Source organism: Plecotus auritus, assembly GCF_963455305.1.
Source record: "Plecotus auritus genome assembly, chromosome: 10".
NCBI classification, from domain to species: Eukaryota; Metazoa; Chordata; class Mammalia; order Chiroptera; family Vespertilionidae; genus Plecotus; species Plecotus auritus.
This window is the reverse complement of record NC_137785.1, coordinates 18,330,578-18,349,275: the sequence shown is the minus strand read 5'-3', so window position 1 is coordinate 18,349,275 and position 18,698 is coordinate 18,330,578. Positions and strand designations below refer to the sequence as shown.

General features: G+C 45.4%; 1 protein-coding gene across 1 annotated transcript; it reads right to left on the bottom strand.

Moving 5' to 3' along the window:
* Nucleotides 1-11,937: 11,937 nt before the first annotated feature.
* LOC308236156 (cell adhesion molecule CEACAM21-like) lies at nucleotides 11,938-18,170 on the bottom strand. The gene is made up of 3 exons (XM_080645526.1): nucleotides 17,963-18,170; nucleotides 16,676-17,029; nucleotides 11,938-12,333 (listed from the first exon to the last, which is right to left on the bottom strand). The coding sequence occupies exons 1-3, from the start codon at nucleotides 18,024-18,026 to the stop codon at nucleotides 12,053-12,055; spliced, it is 699 nt and encodes a 232-aa protein (XP_080501652.1). The 5' UTR covers nucleotides 18,027-18,170; the 3' UTR covers nucleotides 11,938-12,052.
* Between the last annotated feature and the right edge of the window lie 528 nt (nucleotides 18,171-18,698).

Sequence of the window (18,698 nt, the reverse complement as noted above, 5' to 3'; positions counted from 1 at the left end):
AGATACCCTCCCTCGGAGCTGATTTCCAATCCTCAGGGACGTTGCCCCTTTTTCCGTGTGTGTGTGTGTGTGTGTGTGGTTTTTATTTTTTTATTTTTTTTATTGTCTCCATGCACAATAAGGCTATGGGGCCTCTGACCTCTCTCAATCAATCTCCCCCTCCCAGAGCTCAGGCTCCTCTGGGGGGCCTTGCGGCCTTAGTCACTTTCTCCTCCTCCTCGCAGCCCCCAGGTCGCTTGCAAACTCGAAATTCTGCCCACAGGATGAGCTGGTGATAAGGGTGGAGAGTTTTTGGCTCCTAGCTCCTGGGTGATGCTCCAGTGGACCTGTTTTGAGAGCCACCAGCCGGTCTCACCAGGTCTGAGTTGGACACTGGAAACCCTTCCCTCACTCTGCACCTGGGTCCCGCCCCCACACCCTTAGTCATTGCCCCTTCCTGGAACACCACCTGGTCTGACCCCTTGCTCCCCAGTTCCTTCTCAGCTGGGGAGGAACCCGCCAAGCCCTTGCCTTAAGCCTTTGCCTCAGCCTGTCCCAAATACTCTAGACTCCTAGTCCCCACTGGATTCTGTCACCTCTTGGCCTTGTCTCTTGTCCTTTGATCTGTGTTGGTCTCCTCTTCCGGCACCCGCTCCTCACCAGAAGAGTCTATGCCCCGGGAGGCTTGTTTCTGCGTGTTCTCCTGGGGACACATGCCCCACTCCCTACAGACAGCCCCACTGCCTCCTGCTGCCTTTACCCCATCCACCTCCCAGACGGTGCTGCCCTCCCAGATATTCCATCGATTTCCATTTGTGCCCAAAGCCCTGAGCTCTCCTTTAGTGGTGCTGACAGTTCATCAGGGGACCACTCCCTCTGGGTTGGTTCTGAGAACCCCAAGCCCACCCTTGAACTATACCTGTTGCTCTCTGTGCTTCAGTCTTTAGCTGAAGTCGACCGCTCAGACCATATTGCTTTATAAATAAAAATGCTGCTGTGTGCCTGCTGTAAAAATAAGCTTTGAAAGAACAGTTTATGCCTCAATGCGGAAACATTTAGGAATTATACCTTTAGATGTGTCATTGTCATTTGTTTGTTTCCCCTGATGGCCTGGCCTTCCCTGGGCAGAAATCAAGGCTCCTGCCGGTTGTGCGCCCTCTGGAGGCAGCGGAGAGAAGTTCCTGCTGGACTTCACCTCCAGTGAAGGCCCTCCTTCCTAGCACCATCGGCCCCTTCACGCAGCCAGTTCTCCCCCTGCTTCTGACCTCATGTCTCTTCCCACACTGGCCTCTGCCTGTCTCTCACACACACACTGGGATTCCATTCAGGATATTCTCTAGATCCTTAACTCACATCTACAAAGTCCCTTTTGTCATGAGAAAGAACAATCACAATGGATACCTCTAGTGGCCATTATTCAGAATACCAAGTATAAAAAGAACTTGAAAATGTCCAGAATTCATATTTAAGACCTCTTTTAAACACCATCCATTACAGGACCTGTTTACTTGGTCAGGTAAAGTGTTGTCTGCTTATTTGCACCCTCTCTGCTGCCCCCAGGCAGTGGAAGGGTCCCCCTTTTCCCTCACTCTCATTTGCACCGCTGGCTGCCACCCCTGCCAGGCTGGTTGCAGGGCGCTGATGAGGATGGTTCGTGGTGCTGGCTGACGTGGCATGTGCTCAGTGGCCAGGAACACCGCTGCCCTGTGGGAGGAGCAGACGTGTCTCCTTACTTCTTTCATAGTCCACCCTCCAGGGGTGAAGTCATAGCCAGGATTGAGGCAAGGAGACACACACATTGTGTTTCCTAAGCATTTGATTATTTCATGTCCAAATACAAAGCCATGGAAGTGATAGTGGATATGCTGGCTGCATTTCCCATGGATGAGGTAAGGCTATCCCTAACGGACTAGTGACATGGTCAAAGAGAGAGTCAACGCTCTCCTTAAGGCAGATGTCTAACTGCTAAAGCCCGCCTGCATTTGTAGTGGGCGAGAGGGCTCCAGTTCTACAGAACCGGTTAGTGGTGAAATGTTTAAAAACAGTATCTTTTTTTTAAGGCGATATGTTGCAAACCCATAACAGTAATTGTGGTTTAATTACTGCTTACAAATTGAGCACCGTATCTGTACAACAAGATCTTCCTGAAATGTTTAAAAGGCAAAATTACATGGGAAATAAATAGTGATTATGGATACACATTTTGAATTTGCTTAATGAAAACAAATTATACACTAAAAAATGGCTACAGTGGCAAATTTTATTTATGTGTGTTTTACTACAATAAAAACAAAGGTAAGGGGGGAAAAGTTAAATAAAAATAAAAAAAAGTTAAGAAAAAAAAAAGCCCATTGCTATAATGAGTTTGACACAACTTAATAAAGATGCAAGATAAGTTGGCACTTGGAGTAATGATATGCCTTATTGGGAGTTGAGAAGATAAAACCTAAATCACTTTCTCTAGATTTAGTGTAGTTGGGAAAACTGAAATAAATAAATAATGGAAATGACCATAAATTCAGCGAATTGTCCCTTCCTGGTTCAGGGGAGGAGTTTGTGGCCAGGACTGTACCCAGAGGTGCTTCTGAATGCTGGCAATGCACCGTTTCCTGGCTGGGTGGTCACCCAGCTGTTAGCTTAACTACACTTTGTTAATTCGTGTGCACATGGTATGAAGTTTCTCATGCTTCCTAAATTATAAAGCAACGTTCATGGTTTTGTTTCATAATCATCTGGGCTTTAAACATAACTGCCTTATCTTTAATATGAACAACATTTTTATAAAGTATAGTGATCCATATCTGATAAATGATCTTTTGCCTTTTAAAATTAAAAAAGTCATCTATTAAAGTAAGATGTATGTTTTTTCAAATAGTAAAATGATCATGTCTATTGAAAAATGCAAGGTTGCCCTAGCTGGTTTGGCTCAGTGGATAGAATGTTGGCCTGGGGACCAAAGGGTCCTGGGTTCGATTCTAGTCAAGGACACATACCTTGATTGCAGGCTCCTCCCTGGCCAGGGCCCTGGTCAGGGCTCACAGGAGGCAACCAATCGTGTTTCTCTCACATCGATGTTTCTCTCTCTCTTCTGTCTTTCCCTCTCTATTCCTCTCTCCCTAAAGAATGAATGGAAAAATATCCTTGGGTGAGGATTAACAAAACAAAACAAACAAAACAAAACAAAACAAAAAAATCCCACAAAAAACACAAAAAGAAAAATGCAATGCTTAGTTTTTTAAGAGTAATGAGCTTGTCCTTATAGGAAATGAAATGATCATGCCTACTTATTAATTGTAAAGACATTGTCCTTTGAAAAGTGCCATATGCCTTTAAACCTTTGCCTTTCAAAATACCCAGATCATGTCCCAGGTACAATGATCCTGACTTTAATAAAAATTTTCTTTCCTGGGGAAGTGTAAAAATCTTGTAGTCATAGCGACGAGAGGAATAAGACAACACATGCCAACTTGGACGTATCTCAGAGAAACAGCAGCACTGACCCATGTGTCTGATCCACATGGTGTGTGTAGGTAAGTACAGAGGACGACAGAATAGTCCCCCTGAGACCCGTGCCTTGTGAAGTAACAACCCCAGTACAAGCCCGTTTTCTCTCTGAAATCCAGAGTGAGGACAGTGCATATCCCTTAGGGTCATTCCGGAGATGGAGTGAAGAGAGGCATGAAAAACCAGGAGGGCTGACCCTCCAAAAGAACCCCAGTGTCCCTTCTTTAGGGAATTTCACCCAAGATTTTGGGGTTTTAGTACCTTGTGCAAAAATTGATTATTTATCATCATGATTGGAGTTTGTCATCCCAGGTCCCTCATCATGTCAGACATGTAGCGATTTTAAGTTTGGGTCTTTTGTTACATAGCAATAGGTATCTGGAAGAAGGCCCATTCTTACATGATTCCTACACGTTGATAGGGCTGGAATTATTCACATTTTATGGTCAGTGAAACTGAAGGGATGTTATTCATTACCCAGCATGCAATTATTCACAGGTGAGTTAATTTCTTTTTTGCACAATGAGCACACGTTTTTCACAGGATTATAGTGGTTGTAAGGACACAGAAGTGAACCAGATAGTCACTGGCCTCACGGAGCTGATAGTCTAGTGATGAGGGAGAAACAATAAAAAAAATAAATGAACAGTATTTCAGATGGCAATAAGTCCTCTAAAAGGATTATAAAGTGGGGTAAAGGAGAGAGGGAGTGGGTGGGTTGGGGGTTATTTATTATATAAGATGGTCAGGGAAATCCTCCATGACTATGTGACATCTGAGTGAAACCTAGGCGAGAGGAAGGGGTCCTGTAGGTCTTTAAAGAAAGATTATTTTAGAGAGAGGGAATGACCAGCGCAAAGACCCTGGGGCAGGAGGATGCTTGCCATGTTCGAAGGTCAGGAAGCCACTGTGGCCAGAATAGCAGGGATGGGGAGAATGGCACGAGCAGTGTAGACAGGGACCAGATTTTTTTAGGGCTCTGCCATCAAAGGTTGATCTGCAAGGCCCTAAAGAGCCTAGGACAGAAAGTAGACCAACCACATCGCTCAGTGTCCTGTTTATTTCTGCTGGCATGTTCTTCATTGCAAGACTTTCTCAACCAGAGCACTGAGTTGCTTGACCTTCCGGGGGAAACTCCTTGTCTTGTGCAGACCAGCCCTTTGAGCAGCGCTAATGTGGGACCTTGTGGGCTGTGGTGATGTCTTTGGACTTTGGTGTGATGGAGGTATGAGTGACAGGAGGGCTTTGGGAAGAAAAAGAGTGACCTGACTTGGGTTTTAAAAAAAATTCATCTCTAGGAATTCACAGGTCCTACTCAGGGGAGATTGATATCAGGTGGGTCAAGGAGGCAGCAGGAAGATCAGATAGGACAGTGGTCGGCAAACTCATTAGTCAACAGAGCCAAATATGAACAGTACAACGACTGAAATTTCTTTTGAGAGCCAAATTTTTAAAACTTAAACTTTTTCTAATGCCACTTCGTCAAAATAGACTCGCCCAGGCCGTGGTATTTTGTGGAAGAGCCACATTCAAGGGGCCAAAGAGCAGCATGTGGCTCGCGAGCCGCAGTTTGCTGACCACGGAGATAGGAGACATAATAATTCCATTAAGGAGTGATGATGGCTTGGACCTGAGTGTCTGGGTTCTATCTATACTGTGTAGACTGACTGCAGGTGTGCTGATGGATTAGCGAATACTGGGGGAGTAAGAAAGGCATCAAGAATAATAGGCCTGGCCAGTGTATCTCAGTTGGTTGAGCATCATTCTGTGCACCAATAGGTCACCGGTTCGATTCTTGGTCAGGGCACATGTACAGATTGTGGGTTTGATCTCCAGTTTGAGTGTGTGTGGGAGGCAACCAATCAAAGTTTTTCTCTCTCACATTGATGTTTCTCTGTCCCTCCCTCTCTCAAAAATCAATAAATACATTTTAAAAAAGAATAATGCCAATATTTTCAACCTGAGCACTTGGAAGGTGACAGATGAACTTGACTGAGAAGAGAAAGGCTCTGGAGGATCAGGTTGGGAGGTGAGCAGAAAAAAGATCTTGGTTGTGGCCCTGTGGTTGGAGCATCGGCCCAAGCACCAAAGGTCAATTCCTGGTCAAGGGCATATACCTGAATTGTAGGTTCCATCCCAGGCCTGGCTCTGGTTGGGGCATGTGTGGGAGGCAACCAATTGATGTGTCTCTCTCACACTGATGGGTCTCTCTCTCCCCCACTCCTTCCTTTCCACTCTCTCTGGAAAAAAAAAATCAGTGGAAACTATATTCTCGGGTGAGAATTAACAACAATGAAAGATCTCGGTTGTGTACATGTTATAACAGAGGTGCCCCAATGATGTCTAGGATTGATGCCCCAGATTGCTTTAACTCACTTTCTCCTAAACCCCTTGGAAACACAAAAAACTGAGCAGCTGAAGACCGCAATTCCCGGAATCTCTGGCAGCAGATTCAGTGTGTGAGTCTGGTAGAGGCAAGTGGTTTTGTGAGGTGCATGTTGTTGTGCCTCTCTCAGCACTCAGGGCCATGGAGCTGGCGACCCTGGGCTGTTGCTACAGAGGGTGCAGAGGGGCTGTGACCAATACAATGTGTCACATTTTCCAGGTTTTCATCAGGGAATTAGCAGCAGCTTTCTTAGGGAGGCACATGCCCAGTCCTGCCCTTCGAGATCATTCTGGAAGCTGCAACTTCAGTCTGCTTCCAAATACATGAACCGAGGATTATAATTTTTAAATTCTATGCTCCTGATATAAAAAACAAACAAACAAGACAAAGCAAAACAAACACGGAGAACATGTCAGTGCCCATCACATTTCATTTGGACAAAGAACCAAGAACTTTGGGCTTCTCAAAACGCAATCAGTGTGCAAGGCCCAAAGGAAGCATCTTGTTTTGATGTGATCACGTACAACCCCAAGGAGATTTTGACTCCTACTGTGGCTGGAACATGAAATTGTTATTCTTTGTCTTATATTTGTGCTGGGAGCAAAGCCAGTTCCTGGCTCCCTGCTGTTGGATGTTCTTTCTTGTATTTGTGACAACACTGGACATTGCTGTGATAAGCCCTGTGTCTCTGTGTGCTGTTTAAAGTGATCACAGGGAGGTCTGGCTTCTCTGTCTGGGGCCATGGTCGGCAAATTGAGGTTCTCGAGACACATGTGGCTCTTTGGCCCCTTGAGTGTGGCTCTTCCACAAAATACCACGGCCTGGGCAAGTCTATTTTGAAGAAGTGGCATTAGAAGCAGTTTAAGTTTAAAAAATTTGGCTCTCAAAAGAAATTTCAGTTGTTGTACTGTTGATATTTGGCTCTGTTGACTAATGAGTTTGCCGACCACTGCTTGCTGAGAACATCGACCCTGAATGACAACAGCTTCCCCAAATGAAACCAAATTTTCTCTAAATAAGTTACTTACTGGTTTTTCACTTTTAGGCATTATCTAATCTAAGGTCATCCTTCTTGGAAGATGAGGACTCAGCTGCTTTCCTTCTCATCCCCAACACACACACACACACACACACACACACACACACACACACACACACACACTTCCCATCCTGTTTCTCCAGTATTTTTCTGAAGACCAATATTTAGTGTAGACTTTATTGTGTCTGTTCAATGTTTTTCACATTTGAGCCAACTAACCGATTTCTTTACATTTGAATCTCTCAGGTACATCAGAAATGGAGGAACTTCTTTCTGTGGGGGTGGGGTGGTCCTACTCAATAGACACGTTTAATTACAAAAACAGAGTAGAAAACGCCAAAAAGTCTTCCACATCCCTTCACAGTCTCTCCAGGTCATCTTGTGGTGGTGCTGCCCTCTGGTGGCTACATTACAAATTTCACCTTCCAATTGGGTCAAGCCCTTCTTTTCCACCCAGAGCTGCTCTTACCAGCAGAAGCAGGAAAAGTCAAGTGTCAAGTGAAAATGCAGGGCTCTTTGTTCAAAAATCATTATGAATTTCAGGACGGCGAAAGCTGAGTATTAAACCTACTGCAGTCCCTTCTAAGTGACTGCATAGATTGGGAGACCATGAAGCTGTCCCTCATTACCAGGGCAAAGGGATGTGTTCATTTACCAAGTCAATTCCACGCCAAGCTCAAGTCATAAAAAAATAGACCTACAGTTAATGTCATCCTTAGGGGTGAACACTAGAGGCTTTCCCGCTAAAGATGAACAAAACTGCAAGTTTTCTAAATGCCTCTGTAAGACACGTGTGCTCTGAAGGGTGGAAGTGGATGTCCGCTGATGTTGATGCTCTAAGACAATGACGTCAGTAATGACAGCGGTGGCAGGGTCAGGATCAGCTCCAGTGATCAGCAGTTTAAGCAAAACATGAGCTGTAGGGGCATCCACATCTCTGATAATTCAGGGATCTGCCACATCTATGAGGCTTTTTGGCTCCAATAGTCTGGGCCATGCTGGATGTACCTCCAGAGTAAAGGACAAGTTACTGCACTTGTACCTCCATCTAATCCATGTTAGAAGGATGAAAGGTGCTTTGTGAAGCCTCTGGTGAGACCTAATAAGAAAACCACATGCGGCCCTGACCGGTTTATCTCAGTGGATAGAGCGTCGGCCTGCGGATTGAGGGGTCCCAGGTTCAATTCCGGTCAAGGGCATGTACCTTGGTTGAGTGCACATCCCCAGTAGGGGGTGTGCAGGAGGCGGCTGATCGATGTTTCTCTCTCATCGATGTTTCTAACTCTCTATCCCTTTCTCTTCCACTCTGAAAAAAATCAATAAAATATATTAAAAAAAAAAAGAAAACCACATGCAGACTCCTAGGGTTTAGAGCAAGGCCATATCTTCTACAGCAATGGAACAAGAGCTCCTGACTGGCTTCTGGGCCTGAGGAGAGATGGAGAGTCTGAACATGGGCTGTAGGTGACCAGGTAGGCAGAACTGCTCATCATGACTTGGGTTCTATCACACCCACCAACAGAAGGTCAGGTGGAGAGGGCAGCATCCATCACATATGGAAGTAACACATCCTGGATTAGACAAGGACAGGTGGCCAAGACCATGGGCACCTACCACTCCAGCCCTGTGACCTGCCACATAGCTCCCACCTGAATCACAGAAAGTTCACTCTGACTAGTCAACAAAGAAGGAAAGGGTCCACTCATTCCACCTTTATCCCAGCCCTCAATCTCCCCCTTCCAAACACACACACACACACACACACACACACACACACACACACATTCACACACACACACCATTGACCACTCTCTTATTTGTCCCCAGGTTACTAGTCAGACTTACTCACTGACATCCAAATCCCCTGGGACTTGGCTAACTTGTTGACTCAGCTGAGGCACGTCTTGGGCAATGCGGGTGAGATTTGGCTTTTCCTGGCTCTCTGAGGCCATGTGAAAACTGCTGCCCCAGACCACCCTTTGAGAGCCTGCTGCACATGCCTCTACTCGTCAGACCTGGAGACTGGACACCTCTGACCCTCAAGTTTGGTCCTCACCCCCAAGCCTGCCTTGCATTCCCCACCTTCTCCAAGCTCTGTTTCTGCCCCTTTTCTAGTCTAACTACCTTGCACTCTAACTCCCTTCCTCACTCAAATCTTTCAACTCCCTGTCCTCATGTTCTGCACTCATGGTGTCCCCTTCCTACAATCCCTCATTGCTCTCCAGACTCCTTGCTCCCTACAAGATGCTCATCCACTTCTCCCCTGTGTTCCCTGTTTCATGTCTCCTGTCCCATGTTTCCTGCCAGCTTGTACACCTGTTGTTCCCTCGTGTCCCAATGTCAGAGCACGAATCGGAGTGTTTAAAAACTTTGTCCTTTCCCCTTCACCCTGTGTCTCACTTCTGATGCCCATCCAGGTCTGGGAGAATGGCACCCCACCCCACCACACCAGCTCCAGTGGTTCCTACCTCAACAAGTTAGGTCTGCCCCTCACTCATATTTCTTAGTCCCATTCTGAGACCCTATAAAAAAGCCCTCCTGCATGGTACCCCAGGTCCCTCTGAACCCATATAATACCTAACAGCCCCCAAACCCACAGGCCTTACCATTTCTTATCTTAATTCCGAGAAGACCCCATTCCTTCATGAACGTCCCCTGCTTGCCCACCTCTGCCTACCTACAATCCACCCTTAGTTGGGTCTCCAAGGATTTCAGCCAAATACCCCAGAGGCCACAGGGAGTAGGAAAGGAAACAGAACCAGAGGAGAGATTTGTTTCCATTTCCCAGGTTCTGGTTGTTGACTCTCTAAGGACAGGCACATGGAGTTTGTAAAATCAACAAAGAAATCAAAGAATGAGGACACAAATGTCTGGCTTGAGCTCCAGGTCACAGAGGGTCGGAAACAGGGTTGGCCGGTGCAGGCCTGTGGGTGGAGGACGTGACTGGGGAACTGCATGTTTACTGGAGTTGTTGAGTTTCATGACAGAATATTTTTTAAAACCTCTGTGATCTTATTCTTTGAACATGCAGTGAAAACACATGTAGAATGAGAACACTGTTCACACTGCCACGTCCTCTCAAATAATGGCCCCTCTGAGGCAACCCGAGGCACCAGAAGGATATGGGCAGTCAGGTCATCTCCCGCTGTGGACGCCCAGTCAGGAGAAAGGCAGGAAAACTGGGAATATGTATTTTAAAGAAATTGGGCCCTGGCCAGTTTTGCTCAGTGGATAGAGCATTGGCCTGCAGACTGAAAGGTCCCAGGTTCAATTCCGGTCAAGGACATGCACCTTGGTTGTGGGCACATTCCCAGTAGGAGGTGTGCAGGAAGCAGCTGATCAATGTTTCTCTCTCATCGATGTTTCTAACTCTCTATCCCTCTCCCTTCCTCTCTGTAAAAAATCAATAAAATATATTTAAAAAACAAAGAAATTGGAATATTTGAAGATATGGGAAGGATGGACACTGATTCAGCTTATTAGGTGATGTCAAAGTATAACATGCATTGGGCAAATTGAAAGAAGCAAGACAGACTCTATTCAAGACCATGCAATAGGGCAGTGAGACTGAGCTCAACACCCCCGAAACAAAATGCTGGGGAAAAAATTAAGAACAGAAGCAGGATCATAGGCATCTGTGTTTGCTAACTGGCTTTACACACTCAAAAAAGAAAACTTCTTATGAAATCCTGACAGGAGGTTACCTCTAGGTTGTAAAGGTCCTCACCCAAGTTAGACTCTTACCCTTTCTCAGAGACTGCGACACAGGGACACCAGGAGGATTATATTTTAAGGGGATGGGGCCAGGCCCTTGAGACAGATATTCTCTGGGTAATGACACTGGCAAAAAGTTTTTAAGGAGACTTCTGTATATTTCAAAAAGGCACAGAAAAAATCTGCAATTGCAAGTTGCAATTTACATTTATAAAGGAAATGCTCTAAAAAAATAAATAGAGATCAGAGACCTGTAGTCAGGAAGAGCCTGTTTGAGGGAACACTAAAACCTCAGGGTCATAACAAAACTGCTTTCTGCAGAGTTGAAAGAAACACAACTAAATTTCATTCAGCCAAGACCTGGTTTGCATCTCCACCAGCTACTGCAATTTATAAAGTGGTGCAATTCTCAGCCATTTATAAACAGATGCAAAATAGCTGACAGACCCTGAACACAGTCAGAATCTTATCTCCCAGAAGGCTGTGCTTTCTATGAAGACTTTACATTTCTCTCTACAGTCACCTTCCCTTTGAGGAAATGACATCTCCAAGGAAGAAGAGTATTCTCCATCCTACATCATGGCTGATGTCACTGGATTTGGCCTGATTAGTGACCTAAGTGCAGAGAAACTGACATTCACCTCATAGTTTGCTCTGATGTAGGTGTTTCTATGAAACCCAAGATGGGAGTTTTAACAGCCTCTTGAGGTTAGGAATCCTCACCCTCACGCTTCACTTGCAGTCTCTCTAGCATTGGGGGATGCCCTCTTTTCCAAGAGATTCCAAAATACTCCTCAGGTCAAACTTAGCTCCATAAAGGGTGAGGTCATTTCTAATTCTGTGTGTACCTCACTGAACTAGAACATTTTAGCCAAAGCCTTGGTTATATTAGCAACATTTCCAATGATATACTATTAACAAGGAGAATAGAGTCGCATTTAACATATGTAAATAAGTCTATTGCCATTAAAACAAAAATACCCAAGAAGACTTAAGAAATTTTGGGGGGAGAAGTCAAACAGGGAGAAAAAAAGGTCAGTGTTGCTACCCACATGGGTGTCCTTCTGTGTATTTCTGTTGTCCAACAACAGTGTCCAGGCACCCTCAACTGGCCCCCTGAAAGAGGGACAGAGCTCAAATTTCTGTGACCTCAACACATACTCCCACCAGTCATCACACAACCACTAACCATCCTCTGAGGGATTCAGTGTCACCTCCACTGTGGAGATGGTGCAACTAAAACAAGTCAGAGGTGTGATCTAGTGTGGAAGGTGACCTTAACTCAAAAATAATGACAAAGTCAGCTCTGATTTTTGTGTATTTATTGACTCAATGTAAGTCTTCTAAGGACTTTCCACCCTCACAACAAATCTATTTAAAGGGTGCAAAAAATTATTCAGAGTTTAGTAACCTATAGGAGAGGAGGAGGGTCACTCATATTTTACATCCAGCTCAACTGGCACACTTTCAGCGGAACTGATGGGGTTGGACACTTCACACTGGTAGTTCCCAGCATCCTCCCTCCTGACGGGGACTATGGTGAGGGTTCTGTTCTTCCAGGACAGCTGCATCCGCTCCGTCAGCCGCAGATTCATGCCATTGAAAAACCACTGGGTAGAGACTGCATTTGTGTAGCAGGTCAGGACCACGGAATCCTTATGCTCCGTGACAGTGGTGTTGCTGGCTAGGAGGGTGGGCACTCTCACGGGCTCTGCAGAGACACAGAGGGTATGACTGATTGAGAGTGGGCTTGGGGCCTGGAACCACGCAAATAAATCAGACCTCTCAGGCTCTCACTGGCCCAGTGTAAGGTCATCAGAGGATGGTCCTGGCCTCTGCAGAAGGACCACTGTCTTTGATCCAGTGACAATGTGTTAAAAGGACTGCTGCACCTCCTCTCTGACCCCAGATCACACCAGGGTGACCCCTGACCTGTTCCCACAGACATCTCTGTAGTATCAGCACATGAAACCCTTTCCAGCCCATGTGTACAATAACCTCATCATCAAGATAAAACTTTCATGAGCTTTTATTGATTTTTTCCTAAAACTTTATTTGACTTTAAATATGATCAGGTCCCACTTTTCATGTAAACTTCCATATATGTTGGAGAATGTGGGTTTACCATATTTGTCCATCTCTGGGGCCAAGGGAACTTTACAGAAAGTTTAAAAAAAAGCATTTACCCCTTGTTAAATAATTCATTAGGCAATAAAGATGGCCCACCCCAGTCTTCATGATTTGGATTGGAAGAAGTTCCATCCAAAGGATTCCTCAGTCTGAACAAAACTTTATTTCCTGGCCAGCACATTGAATAGCACCATGGACAAAATTGCTAGAGAAGTGGTTATCATCTTAACAAAAGATGGTCAAAATATAAAGAAACTACTCGATATTGTCAAGGCCATGCATGAAAGCCCACAGCTTACACAATACTCCATGGAGATACTTGGAAAATGTTACTAAGATCATGAGCAAGATAAGATGCTGCTTTTCCCAATTTTCAACATAGTACTAGAAGTCATGGCCAGAAAAACTAGGCAGAAAGATAAAATAAGAGGTATCTAAATTGAAAAAAAAAGAAGAAAATAATCTTTTAAGAAAGACAACATAATCGTACATGTAGAAAATCTTAAAGATTAAGACACACAATTTGTTAGAAAGAATAAATAAGGCAAAGTTACAGGAGACAAAAATCAACACTCAGCATCATTTCTACTTATTTGCAACAAAAATGTACAATCCCAAAATGGATTAAGAAAACAGTTCCCTTTACAATAGCATCAGAAAGAACAGAATACTTAGGATTAAACTTAATTAATAAAAAGGAAAATGTATATACTGAACATTACCAAATGTTTCTGGAAGAAAGTAAAGAAGAAACAAATACATGAAGAGACATCCATGTCCATGGATTGGAAGACTCCCACTTATCTACATATTTGACACAATCCTTATAAAAACCCCATGGACTTTTTTGTAGAAATAGAAAAATACATCCTAGAATACAAGTGGAATTTCAGTGGACCCCAAATGGTTGCAACAATTTTACAGAAGAAGAATGAAATTGTAGGTTTCATACTTTCTAATTTGAAAGCTTACTATAGAGCTAAAGTAATTAAAATAGTGTGCCAGTGGAACAAAAAGTTTTATTCACCAAAAGACACAAGCAAATGGTTTGGATGGAGAGAGGACAGTCTTTTCAACAAATGGTGTTGAACAGCCATATCCACATGCAAAACAAATGCAGTGGACTGTTGCTTATACCAGACACAAAAATTCAATCAAAATGGATGGAGACCTAAAATTATAAAACTCTTAGGGGGAAGCATTATGACATTGGATTTGGCAATGATTTCTTAAACATGACACTAAGAACACAGCAAAAAGATTAGATAAATTGGATTTTGTCAAAATGAAAACATTTGTTCATCAAGGGACAAAATAAACAGTGAAAAGTGACCTATGGAATGAGATAAAATATTTTGAAAATCATATACAAGATGAGGGGTTAATATCTAGAATATACAAAGAACTCATACAATAAAACAACAACAGAACCAAATAACCTGATTTAAAAATAGGCAAAGCACTTGAATAGACATTTCTCCAGAGTAGATACAGAAATGGCCACCAAAACACAGGAAAAGATGCTCAACATCACTGTCACACAAAAATGCAAATCAAAACTATCAAGGTTGGAGTTGTTGCTTGTGATGTTGGGTGTGGGTACCTGACTGTGCAGGTGACAGAGAGAACACTGCCCTGTGTGGTACCTTTGAGTCCTCCAAAGGCTTCTTCAATCAGAGCTGGACCTCTCACCAACATGAGTCCTTAAAAGAATATGGCAGATCTGTGTATTACAAGACAAATGCATGAGGATCTGAGTGCTCAGAGAATGTAAGGCCTCCAGCTCTGTGAATGGGAGAAAGCACAGACTTTCTCAGGTGACAGTTAAGTATCAGGGTTCGGTCATGGAAAAACATAAGACTAGGAGCCAGAGACCACCCCAGATTTCTTTCGGATTTTCATAGACCAGCTGACTGCCTGGCTGACAAGGAAGCATTCCTTCCAGCTGCACATACCTCCATTGTCCAGCTAAAGTGTATTTCTATGAAATACCATTTTCAGGACATCCTACAGCCCGGGCTTTGAGGAGAAATAACACATGGGGACCAGGAGCAACCCCAGGGTCAGTTGACTACTCAGGCCCCTGGGCCAAGAGGTTGAGCAGGCCTTCCCAGGTAAGTGTGACTGGCATGAGCCAGTGAGCCAATAAGTCATAGAGCAGAGTCCGAGGAATGAGTTAGAAAAGAGTGAGCACAGGCCAAAGCTTGGTCATTAAAGTCATTCTCCCTCTGCTGAGGACAGATTCAGAAGGGGTGAAGGACGGCAATAGAGTAGCATGGACTTGCTGAAATTCTGACCTTTGTGAACCATTTGTGTTTGGTGGTTATGAGATATAAATTTGGAAATAATTTAAAATCTTCCATATGTGATAATTATTATTAATACACCAATTGTTGGAAGGACTATTTCTCTAAAAAGCAGCAAAGGATCTGAGACATGGGGCAGGGACAAGGGTTTTGTCCTTTGTGGCCAGAATTTTAAGGACTCTGCATCCAGTTTCCAGTTTCTGAAGAGATTTTGGATCATTTATTTATTCATTCATTCAATCACCATTTATTTCTTCCTAATTCATCAAAAGTAACTGAGTGTTACATGATGGTCCCTGAACTGGTTGTAGGTGTAGAGTGAGGAGAGAGCAGGCAAAGTCCTTTCCTTTCTATCCAGTGGGAGTGACACCTTCACACAGGAAACAAATAAGTGGTTTCAAGTTCAGTGCAGGAAGGAAGTGCAGGGAGGGGTGGATCAGCCACGTGAGGGGAAGGCCTGGGCGTTCCCAGCACTGACTCTGATTGTTACTGCAGGTAATTTAGTTTTAGCATGAAAACAGATTAATTCTTCATTTCCTTTCCTTCCCCAGACCAGAATATCTCCCTCTGAGCTGAGGATGCCTAAGAAGAAAGGATCTGAACCAATGGTTGGTCTAGCGATCCACAGACACCTAATAGGCCCCGGGATGGAGGAGAGGATGGGGCTCTGCCTGCAGCCAGACCTCAGGTGACTCTGATCAGCTAGCTGCTCATGGTCTGTGGGATTCTGTTTTAGTGACTGTATCTACCTGTGCCTCAGTTTCTTTTCAATGAAGGAGGATAGATATTTGACTGCCCAGTTGTCAGTGTATTAATCATGAAATATTCACAGTATCTAACAAAGATGCTCAAATAAGAGGTATCTCTTCTTGATCAACTCTAAGAGAGAATCCCCTGGGCTGGTCCCTGGTGGGTGAGGAGCTGCCAGGACCATCTTTTCTCCTCTGTTCCTCCCTGGGGATACTTACCTTTCGCTTCACTCTCCTAAGTCCCCCAGAATAGTTGTCTAATGACCCAGGGACCTTATCTAGCTGTGCTCTTCACACATAGCCTCAGGTGAAGGACCAGACTCCATTTCTGCCCAGATGTAGCTTTTTGGGCTGAGCCCAGCCTTGTGCTTCAGACACTCAGGAAATGATTGATCTCAGTCAGCCCTTTCCAGGAGCTCAAACCCAACCTGACACACACTCCCCAGGGTCCTTGAAGTCAGGAGCTCTAGGAGAAGGGCCTGTGAAGGGGCTTCCTTAGCTGAGTTTCTCTATGAGGATTCCAGGAAGCTCCTCAGGCCAGGCTCTGACCGAGTCCTGCAGGGTCTTTCTCAGGGTCATGGTCATGGGGAGGGGCCCAGGGACCCGGACTGAGACTGGTCTCCCTCTGCTGAGTCTGTCCCATTAGACTGGCCCTTCTCTCTGTGGTGACTGTCTGCAGGGCAGGAATCCGGGAAGGGAACTCTGACCTAGGAAGTTTGTGTCCACTGTGTGTGTCCTGCACTAAATGCCCAAACCCAACCTGGAATGTGAGGCAGAGAGGGATGGAGGAAAGTCCAGTGCTGTCAGTCCTGTGTGTAAAGTAAAATTCACCCACAGAACACCCAGAAGTCAGAGAGCAATCACTCACGGTATACACGGAGCCGTCCAAATCCTATTTCTTTTTTTGAATCTCGAAGGTAGGCTACTACGGTGTAGTATCCCGTGTCCCTCCGTGTGGCCCTCTTTAACAGCATGGATCCATCACTGTTTACTTTCTCTCGACCGCTGTATGCGGGCCCCAATGCTTGTACTCTTAAGTCCATTACAATAGATGCAATATTCCGATGGAATCTCGCCCCTTCCCCCCTGTACCACTGAAAGCTCACAGCATCCGGAGGCTTGTTGCGGATACGCAGAACCACATCCTTCCCTTCGGCAGCATTGGTCGGCACAATAGAGAGCTGTGCAGTGGTGGGGGGGCTCCAGAAGGTTAAGAGTGAGACTAGAGGGAAAAGATAAATGGGTCATTATTTGGATCTATGTATTGGAATGGAAAGATGAGGCCCTTTATACTGAGCAAGTCTCTTCATCTCTTCATCTCTTTGCCTTTGTCTGTATGTGAGTGTGTGTGTGGCGCCCATGGCCAAGGTCAGTAGCATGGCCACATGTGAGGAGACACCAGAAAAACTTCATCAGGGGCACTAAGGTCAGCACCTCTGAACCTGTTATTTTTGTTAGTTTGTTTTGAATACTCCTCCCCAGGTGTCTGCCTGGCTCACCTTCTCACTGCTCTAAGACCCCTGATGACCTCAGAATGTCCTTGGGAGACACCTGTGGTGACCACCTCCTCTAAAAGCCCGGTGTCTCCACTTTCTGACCTGTCCCTCAGCTGTTTTCCTCATGGCACTTGTGGGGACCTGACATCACATCTAGATCTTCCCTTGTCTGTCTCCTAGAAGGTGAGCTCCATGGGGGAAGGGACTGGTCTGCTCTGTTGTACCCCAGGGCCTGCAGCAAGCTGAGGTGCCTGTGGGTGAATGAATGAGTGCTCCCTGGGTCCTACACCCCCTGGGTGCAGGTGCCCATTTCTGAGGTTGGTGGTAAAGACAATGCTTAGCTCCCCTGGTGAAGTTGTTCTGGTGTCTCCTCACATAAATTGTTCTTATTATAATCAGTTTACAAAATTCAACCCTCAGTAAGGAACAATGTAAGAAATGAACAGCAATCGAGGTTTTCCTGCCCTTCACCACTTTCAGATCCTGAGATGTTGTTGTTGTTGAACTCCCTCCCCCATCCTACTCTGCGCCCCTGACCTTTCCCTTCAGGTCCAAATATCAGCCTCGCTTTCCTCCCAGAGGCTGTCCTCCCCAGAGGATCTTAACCAGTCTCTGTCCCCCATCCTTCCGCCCACCTCCAGGAATTGTCCCCTCCTTACTGGCCAGCAGGAATCCCTGCCAGGGGACAAGCCCTCTGTGAGCAGAGGCTAAAGGGGACTCCATGGTGACTGCTGCCTTCTCTGTTCCTCTCTCTGTGGGAAGAGCTTGGGCTCCAGTAAGGCTCACAGGCACTGCTCTCCAGACGGGTAGGATCTGCTGTCCCTCCTCCCCATGTGCTGAGCTTCCTCCTGGGGCCAGATCACTTCCCTCCTCACGTGGGCCACGGTGGGGTCTGTGCTTAGGAAGCTCACTCTCCCTCCCCTTTTTCCTGTCACCCCGTCTCCTCCTTGCAGTTTACCTTTACTCTATATCTCGGTTCCCTGGGAATTGCTGAGACCTCTGAACACACACACACACACACACACACACACACACACACACACACACGCACGCACGCACATGCACACAGCATCCAGAAAAGCACTAGCTTGGGGCGTCCAGTTTCTGGTCACTCTCCCTGGCTCCCTGGCAGGTGCACAGTAGCCTCCCCCACAGCCCTCTCTCTTTCACATTTGACTTTTCTCCTCAGAGGAGGAGTTCTGGGGCCACCTCAGAAAAATTGTCACAGGGGTGTCTCCGTTGTTGTGCATTGGATCTCCTGTGAAACTTTGTAAAGACTGCGATGTCCAGTTAACATCTTAAAAAGGTTGCATCAGCCTTGACATGGTCCTATTCACCAAAAAGGTTGCGGGTTTGATTCCTGGTCACACACATATTTAGGTTGCAAGTTTGATC

Bases quoted from the DNA above. Each gene is read 5' to 3' on its own strand.
- LOC308236156 (XM_080645526.1), bottom strand. From the start codon at position 18,026: ATGGAGTCCCCTTTAGCCTCTGCTCACAGAGGGCTTGTCCCCTGGCAG. The intron at 17,030-17,962 runs GTAAGGAGGGGA...TTTTCCCTCTAG, and splicing joins GCAGGGATTCCTGCTGGCCA to TCTCACTCTTAACCTTCTGG. The intron at 12,334-16,675 runs GTGAGTGATTGC...GTGTCTCTGCAG, and splicing joins TGGACGGCTCCGTGTATACC to AGCCCGTGAGAGTGCCCACC.